At 37.8% G+C, this 9,125-nt stretch overlaps 1 protein-coding gene and 1 long non-coding RNA gene across 2 annotated transcripts; both read left to right on the forward strand.

The window, feature by feature from the left end:
* Positions 1-766: 766 nt before the first annotated feature.
* Positions 767-1,826, forward strand: LOC104446544. The gene is made up of 3 exons (XR_005550871.1): positions 767-1,146; positions 1,383-1,529; positions 1,630-1,826. It is a non-coding gene; the product is annotated as an uncharacterized LOC104446544 (long non-coding RNA).
* An 873-nt stretch (positions 1,827-2,699) lies between these two features.
* Positions 2,700-4,534, forward strand: LOC104443066 (probable prefoldin subunit 3). The gene is made up of 3 exons (XM_039312054.1): positions 2,700-3,686; positions 3,767-3,868; positions 4,201-4,534. The coding sequence occupies exons 1-3, from the start codon at positions 3,420-3,422 to the stop codon at positions 4,279-4,281; spliced, it is 450 nt and encodes a 149-aa protein (XP_039167988.1). The 5' UTR covers positions 2,700-3,419; the 3' UTR covers positions 4,282-4,534.
* Positions 4,535-9,125: the final 4,591 nt, after the last annotated feature.

The raw sequence follows: 9,125 nt of genomic DNA on the forward strand, positions 1-9,125 counted from the left end.
TATTTGTTCATTCTCTCCCATCTTAAATTACCAAACATAGTTGGGGAAGATGTTGCAATTCACTGATAAGGCATTTACGTTCTTGAACTATCATTTGTTGTGCAAATGACATGTTTTTTTTTTTTTTTTTTTGAATCCTTTGCTGTTTTGAGCTGGGTCTGGGAATTTGATGACTCTTAACTCATTCACGAATTAAATAAGGCAAATGCAATCACCTCAGTTGCTCCCTTTTACATGAATTTTGTTTCTTGCAGTTCTAGAGATTGAATTGGGATTATTTGATTTTGCACAATCAAAGATCACTGTCAGCTTTACTCTACATCTGATGCCGATGGTTATAGTTGCAATTTTCAAATACTCCCATTCTTAAAGTAGAAGTTTTGCTTCTCTAGCCATAATTATTAGTTTTTTTTTTTATCCTATTTATGCAGAGTCTTGGAATGCAGTCAACTATTCCTATTGAAATGTCTTCAGATGTAATAGTGGGGATCTACATGAGCAACTTAAAGTTGTTTGCGGGCCAAAGTTTGTGTGGTTAATAGTCTTATTTTGCTTAAGCATTCAATGGCTTAATGTACTTTGCATTGACCTGAGCTTTTGTTTGCTGAAGTACTTATTTTTCAATACTCATATTTAGCTTAATCAAAGTTCATAATTTGTTTCATAGACCTTGGTAAATCAATCAAGTAGTGGACATGTTGGGGGACTAAAACTTGAAAGATTTGCGACTTCCTTTCATATTCTTGAGTGTGCTTCCCACATACTTCACATTGTTTGATCGCTTAATTCACTTTTTATTGGTGGATGAGGAATTCATTATTTTGTTGGAAAAAGGAGTAGCTCCTTGTACTCAACACGTGCGAGGATCCTATTATTGTTTTATGAGTGTCTTCCCCGATTGAGATCTAGACAAGCAATACTAATCTCTGTCATAGGTTCCTAAGTGTCTGTTTCCCATTGGGTGCCTTACTTTTCGTGTAACATCAAAGTCATTATATGGTGGTGAGTTGTCTAATCCTCTTTTTGCTGATTGACAATGTAGTGAAGGGAGCTTGTGGTTAGACTCTGCAGAATTTCAATGAGATGATGGGATTGCTTGAGATTTTGGGGTTTAACTACCTAACATTGTTTCCCTGATGCATTCTTGTGAGTGAGCTAAATTATGCATGGATTTTATTCAAGGAAGCTTGTATAACTGCATCGATTGTGTCTAAGCTCTCTCTGTCTCTCTCTGTCTCTGTCTCTGTCTCTGTCTCTATCTCTCTCTCTCTCTCTCTCTGTGCTAATAATGTGGTTAATATTAACTTGTTAAATAAAATTATTTGATCTTCATATCTTTCTTACCTTTACTGATGAAGTGTTTTTGTGCAAGCTCCTCAAAGGCCATGGTCAAATGTTCTTTTACATGGACGTACGGCCTTTGGCAAGACATGCATTGTTAGTGCAGCAATAGCAGCTTGTTCTCTTCAATCCATATCAGTGAAAGGGCTGAACTGTTAGATAAGTACATTGGAACGTCTGAGCAAGCTGTAAGAGGCTTCTTTTCAACTACAGCGATGTTGATTGAATTCCATTGTGCAATCTCACATCTAAATTTGTTATTAACTCCATGTCTATATCAAATGCCAGGCAAAAATAACTGATTTTGAGAAGTGGTTAGACATAGTCGCTACTCTGCAGGCCAAGAAGAGTTCCGATAAGGTTTGTTGTCTCGCACAACTCTTTCTTCTGACTGTGTAAACTAGTCAAGATTTGGATTGGGTATTGTTCAATTCCATGGTCACCATCTTATTTGCGGCTCTTTGACAGATCCATGTCCTGAGGAGATTTAGACCAACGGCAACATAATAAGTGGGTGACCTGAGGATTCTCATTGACTTTGCTATATCTAGTATTGATTTGTCTGCATCCTTCTTTTTTCTTTTTGTATATTGGCTATTTTAAATCACTCCCAAGGCAATCGCTAGCGGTGCCATATGGTTCCATGTGGTTTTCATCTTGTAAGCGGCTAATATCCCTTGCCTTCTTTAGATAGAGTCCTTCCCCGTCTCTTTCATACCAACTAACTAGCATGCAAGAACTGTAGTTTGACAATCTTGTTCTCGTCTGTTCACTAGTCTCTGTGCAAGTGGTGAATTGTACATCCCAATACTTTCTGCCATCAACAAAGCTTCCTGCTCGTGTGCTGTCATTTGCATATCTCTATAGTGAACAAGAATCTGCTAGAATTATCCTGCACTAGTCCTTCATAAAACCAACTACAAGGTAGCCAGGCATCTCAGCCTCTCTGCCAAAACACAAGAGTGTGCAAGTAGTACTATGTCCTCCCTTCATCTCTCCTACCTCCATTTGTCTCTACACTGAGGTTTTCTCCCTCAAATAGGCTACAACCTTTAAACCCCCCTTGGCAATGTTGCATAAATAAGGTGTGCTATCTCTCTCAATGCGAAAATCCAGGATTTGAATCGATCGATCATTTCAAATTGGGGCACCTTGATGCAACAATTACTTAACCTCAGCACTCCATTCGACCACAAAGATATCCTCTTTTTTAGGCTCTAGATTATTTTGAAATTGAACTAGGAACCTGCATAATGACTGAAGTAAACTGGCTGATTGGAAAGCTCCCATTTTTTGATTCACCTTTCCAACCTGCAAGTTTGTACTTGGGTAGCTCAATTGTTGGATCCCAAATTTTTTTTGACCCAAGAGGAATGTTTAGATGTGCTATAGCAAAGTGACCTCTTATCGAGCATGCCATTATATGAGTGCAACGAGCATGTGTCCATGTTACTGAAAGATTGAACCGTAGCCTTAGAACTGGAATTTAAGATTGAAATTCAAGCTGAATGCTTCTCGGTGCATGTATTGTAACTGAGTATACTTATTGGATATCTATCGAACTCATGCTGTTGACTGTTGAGGCTTTTTACAAAGTAAACTTGTTACTCATAAACAGATCATATTTATCCAATACAGAGTCCTTTATCATTTTATCGCCTGAAGTTCTTCATGCTGTCATTAAACCACCAATTTTTCACTTGACAGTTTCACCTTTTAATCCGGAATCCTTGACATATGTAATGTGAACTAAAATATTCTCATATCTTATGCTAGAAAATTTGCATGTTCAAAAATCTTCTTGCTCCTCGATGATATCTTAGCTGATCATCCTTTTTTATTTTAACAAAGCAGGAAGAGGATAGGGTAGTCTTATTCTTGCCATACTAGGAACTACTTTTGGTGCACTTGACTAAATATGGAATATTTGATTGTCTTTTTTCCTTCACAAATGCACTTCTGGAAGCAATGTTCCTAAGAATCTCAATTAGTGCTTTGAAGAACCCATGTTAATCTCAATAATTGTGCGGTGGTTTTAGATTTGGACACCTGAATAACGACGGTAATATTATGCTTTCATGTCTAAAGGTCCTATTAGAAAGCAAAATATGGTGGGATTACTGTATTGGGCTTTAAAATCTAAGACCATCAAAACTTCTAAGACGCAAAATATAATAATTGGTGCCAGACTGACTGGTATTTACGGCTCTTTATCGTGGATGCAGGCACAGCTTGCTGATTTTGAAGTCTCTGAAGGCATATGTTCTCGAGCTCGCATTGAACATGCTGATTCAGTATGTTTATGGCGGGAGCAAATGTTATGTTGGAGTATTCATGCGAAAGAGGTACTCGAGTTGAAGCAATGTCCCTTTATCTCCAATAATGATGTCGAGTATCTTATTTATTGTATCCATTCGTGTTGCAGGCCACAACTCTTCTACAAAAGAACCTAGAAAACGCTAAAGCAAGTTTAGAAGTTCTTGTTGCTAATCTACAGTTCTTACTGGACCAAGTAACAATCACGCAGGTAAGTCAGAATATTTTGGAACTTGGAGGTCCATTTTAGTTTCAAGCCGTTTATTATGTCAGTTTTGGGTAGGTTTGTTGTTGTTGAATTACTGCTGCCGTGATTTTTGTAACTGGTGTGAGCCTTGAGGCTATAAATTGCAAAGACATGCTGATTTGTGACAACCTGGAGTGTGGTCATATTGCACTTCAGTGAAATTGAAAAAATTCGAAACTTGTTGGAGGACCAAACTCTTTCGTTTATATCATGGCAATTATGTTGGTGGCCCCTGGAAATTTTCTTTTCTTTTTTGGGGTGAAACAGCCCTTGAGAGTTCAATCTTTATTTGGCAGGTTACGATGGCTCGTGTGGATAATTGGGATGTTCACCAAAAGAGAATCGGTCAAGCCGGTGCTCCTGCCAAATACTCTTAAAGGGATCTTTTCAAGTCGAATCATGGTAGCAGAATGTGTACTCTTGGATGAGAGTATGACTTTGATCTCTCCATTTTCAATCCGGTGAATGAATTATGTATCGCTCTGTTATTGCAATGGATAAGACTGACAACAAGTGATTTTGGTTAGGTTTAGTTAGATTTATTGCATTACACAGAGCTTGTCATGTAAACGTTTTGATTGAGAACCTCTTGGGCTTGATTGTTCACTTTCTGTGTGCGGTGTGCTAGTTTTGAATTAATGTTGGGTCCATCTATTTTATGTCGTTTTCACATTGACTACGTATGTTTAGTAAAAACCAATTTAAATTTGAATTCGGGGAAAAACATGGGCCTGCTTGAGGTCTACTGTGGAATATATGTCGGCAAGAGTGTTTTTGGATCAAGTGACTTATTAGTGCTGTAATTTAGTGGGTCTCTTGTTGTCAGGTCTTGGAGATTTCTATTATATTAGAGCAATGCAGCTATAGTTTGGTCACAAAGTCCATGCCACGACAGTATGTATAATTATTTCTAAAATTAACTTTTTCAAGTATTTAATGTAAGTACATTACCAAGTCAAATTTTCTTTAAAATTAAATTATTTAATGTAAGTACATTACCAAGTCACTTTCCTCTTTCCTTTGTTAAATTTCCCTTCTTTGTATATAGCATTATGTCATTAACACAATCGAAAGGTATTCTATGAAATTGCATCCATGATTCTTTTTTAAAGTTTTTCATTGAATGTAATTGAATTATCCGAATGTGTTATTATAAGGCATAAATGTAGGATATGATGAACCCGAGTTAACCGGCACATATAGAAAAAATGGTTCTCCACTTATTTCTCTATCCTCTGATGAGTCAGCGAAACACAAACCTTAACGAAAGTGGTCTTTTAACCTTGGCTATTGGCGCCGGTGCTTCTCTTGCTCTCGCAAAGAGGATGGAATTTATAATTTTACACAGAAAGATTGAGCTCATCAGTGATCTTTTCCAATGTCATGTAATGGGGAGGATTTGTGGAGTTGTCAATATTAATAAATATGATCTTACTACGCAAAATGCCTTTGGTGATTGAGACATATTTATAATATATGTAAGATAATTAGGTCGTGGTACTTTCAATCGTGATTTAAATTGTTTTTCCCTGGACATTTCTATTTTCTTCTTCATTCATTGTCTTGTTTACCAAACTTCACGATGATCATTCTTACTATTTTATCTTCGTCGAAATTTTAGTGGACACAAATTTCTCAGTAAAGTTTGATAGACAACCTATACGAAGTATGGGTAAATGCATTAGTTATACAGAACAAAAAATCGAAAGTGAATTACCCAAACAAAGCACACAATTAAGATAGACCAAAAGACGCCACCGTTGCATGCACAATAGACGACAGAGAGGATGTCTCTTCAATAAATATATTTGGAGATTCAAAATCACCAATTGTCTAGCACGATGTAGGACGTGATGAAATCGCTTAAAAGATGTGCATTGAGGAAAATGTTAAAGCTAGAAACATGCGAGTCTCTTGAAGACAAAGCCAGCGATCGAACTGTAGTAACAGGAGATCCGGTCCGGGACTTGAAGGCCAAGCCGGCGAGTATGCCGTTCGTGGATTGGTGGGTCATATCTTGAAGTATGGTTGTGAGGATTCATTCTTCTTATGTTTCTCAATTTCAGTCTTCAAGTTTCACATATTATCGGTGAATACAAAATATATAGCAAATAAAAATATTATATTTAGCCGGGTGAGTATTGGAGTGTCTAAATTTTAAATATCTTTTTTTTTCCTTATTGAATTTTGAGATGTCATTAATGATGAATTAGTTCTAAGAGATTAACCACTTTTGGTATAGGTTTTTTTTTTGGCTCTGTAGGCTTAAGAGGAAAAAATAAAGGGAAGAAATAAGATAATTAATTACACGGAAATAACTATCACATCTTGCTAGGTGAGTATAAGGGTGTCTACATATCAAATCATCTTTTTGTATCTATAGAATTTTGACAAGTTGTCGATGATAGATGAGATGATTAAGTAATTTACCTAGTTTGGCGGTTGGAAGGGTTAAAACCCCTTCTTGAAACTAGCATACTAGATGTGTAAACTCTTTAATGACTCTTCTTCAATGAGTGGTCTCATTGCATTGAGCTCAACTTGATCACTGTCTTACTCTTGAAGTTTCGCCTTAGTGTCCCAAACACCCCTATCCAGGCTTGGGCATGATATTTTTTGCTTTGGTCACAACTCACCCACGCTTACTTTAAGTGCTACAGGTCGTATTTAGGCAATATGGGATTAGAGACATACATAAAAGCCAACATTCCCACTCTTAAAGTCATGCAAGATTTACCTACAAGCACAATAGCCCATATGGAGATAAGTGGGAACAATTAAATATCAGAAACCTAACATCGCCACCTTGGCCTAATACACCACTATAGGTAGCCTCATTGGAGGGTAAACATGATATTATCTGCTCTGGTCGTTGCTATTGATATTCAAATTTTTATCAACGTTTTAGGTATCCATTTATATTACAAAAATCTGAAAATTTATAATAAATAATAATAACAAAAAATAAAAAAGATATTAAAAAAGCTAAATGAAGTCGTGTGGGCCGGCCCCTTAGCAAAGTTTACAGCCTTCTAAGCCCCCTCCCCTCCCTCCATTAGTCCAACCCATTTCTTTTAATTCCTTTGGCCCATCTCTTCATTTCCTTTTTAGCCCATGTCCTTTTGTCTTTCCTTGGCCCATCATAGAACCAAACAAAAAGAAAGCCCAGCCCCAGCCTCAGCCTCCCTCTTCCCTCGCACGCGCTTCCCCCTCAACTCCCCCGGCGAGCACAGCGTCCGTGACGCAAGGAAGAAAGACAGGCCAAGCGCGCGTGCGTCTGTGAGCGAAGGAGGCTCGACAAACCGTGACGAGAGCTGAGCCAGCACCTTCTAGAGCCGTGCTAGCTGGCGTGCGAGAGAAATAACAGAAAGATTCGATCGGTGAGGCGAGGGGAGCGTGCTGATCCGAGAGGAAAAGATGAGATAGGAGCTGCTCGCCGAGGAGCATCTTCGCCGGAAAGGATGCTCACCTCAAGAGGATCCTGTTCGCATAACAGGAGGAGGAGAGACGCCGCCGGCTTTCGGAGAGGGCGGCCGTTGAAGAGGCAAGTTGCAGAGAGATAGGCTGAAGAGAGATTCACGGGGGAGAAAGAGAGTCAGCCGAAAGCGAGAAGGAGAGGATGGCTGGACGCTCGCTTGAAAAAGGATTTGGCCATCGAAGAGCTCGGCCGAAGGGAACCAAGGAGGATAGGAATCGGCACTACCCCTGCCGGGTCGTTTCTATTCCGATCGACCTTTAGAGTCGATTACGTGTTCAGAATCTCCTCATCGCTCTGCTCCATCGTTCGGGATCTGTGTCCATCCACCTTCGAACCGAGATATAGGAGAGTGAAGCTGTCTGAAGCGGGCTCGTGAGTTTCGTTTCAGTCGAAGGAGAATCCTCGGGATTTTATTGATCTCGATTGGTTGAAGTTAAAAAATGGGTCTCGCCGAGAGTCCTTCGCGACCTGTTTGATGTTTTGTCTAGATGTCTTCAACGTTGATTTGTTCCTGCCTGTTCCTGGTCAATCCGTCAGCATTTTAGTATGAGTATGGGGTTATTATTATGTTCAGAAGCCCTTTTGCCTTGTCGTCAGGCTTCTCCCTAAAGGAAAATGGACTATTTTCCGATAAAAAAGAAGAAGAAAAGCATGCGCATAGCAATAATCAATGTTGGAAACTAATGCGATTGCTGAACTTTTGGGCTTCAAATGGAAGCTTTGCATAAGATATAATTTGATTCATCGAGATGGAAGCGTCGGTTTTTTTTTTCTTTGCCCCACTGTGAGAAACTGCCAAAAAAGCAATGAATATGTGAAGATAAATAGTGGGAATTGCACCTTAAATTGATGTTGCAGATAAAGTCATAAATTAAGTACATGTGTATATTCTGACAAAAAAAAAAAAGAGAGTACACGTGTCTATTAAAATTTCAAAATAATCTGAAATTGATTCCGAAAATATCCCACTACGATGTTTCTGTTTTGTATATATATCTGTAAACTTTAAATTGCGCAACAGATTAATGTTAATACTGACTACAAAAGCTGTGGCATGTTGAAATTTTTTATAATTATCTGGAGAAATTTTTTGACATCATTTTTAATCTCCTTGGTCATTTATGCAAAAATGAAAAATTCAAACCATTAACTGCTCTAGTAGTTTATGATTGAGATATATTAGATTTTATGCATGAAATATGTATTGGTTCAAAATTTTTACATTTAATGACGAGAACACGAGCAAAAGTAAAATACGATTTAAGGGGCATTCGTGTGTTTCAATGCTAACTTGATAAATTTATTGCAAGTTATATCTTCAACACTCAAAAATAAAATACAACTAAATTTAAATAGGACACATTCCATATTGTATTTTGAACTATTTTGCTATATTTAAATAATGGTTAATACCTTAAAAAAAAACCCCAAACCGGTACATTGTGACAAATTTACCACAAACTATTTTTTTTTTACCATCAAATACCTCAAGCGGTACACTTATGACAGATCTACCCTCCGTTAGTTTGGTTAGATTTTGCCATTAACTTTGATGACGTGGTTGCTCACGTGGCAAGCCATGTGGAAATAACTTAATTTTTTTCAAAATAAAATAATAATAACTTTGTAACAGTGAAGGGAAAAACAAAAAGATATCTTAAAAAGCCCTAATAAATTCTCATTTCTCACGCCTTCTTATGTACCTCACGTTCTCTCTTCTCCCTTCGTTATAACACACACAAA

This window comes from Eucalyptus grandis, chromosome 5, assembly GCF_016545825.1.
Source record: "Eucalyptus grandis isolate ANBG69807.140 chromosome 5, ASM1654582v1, whole genome shotgun sequence".
In the NCBI taxonomy this organism is placed as follows: Eukaryota; Viridiplantae; Streptophyta; class Magnoliopsida; order Myrtales; family Myrtaceae; genus Eucalyptus; species Eucalyptus grandis.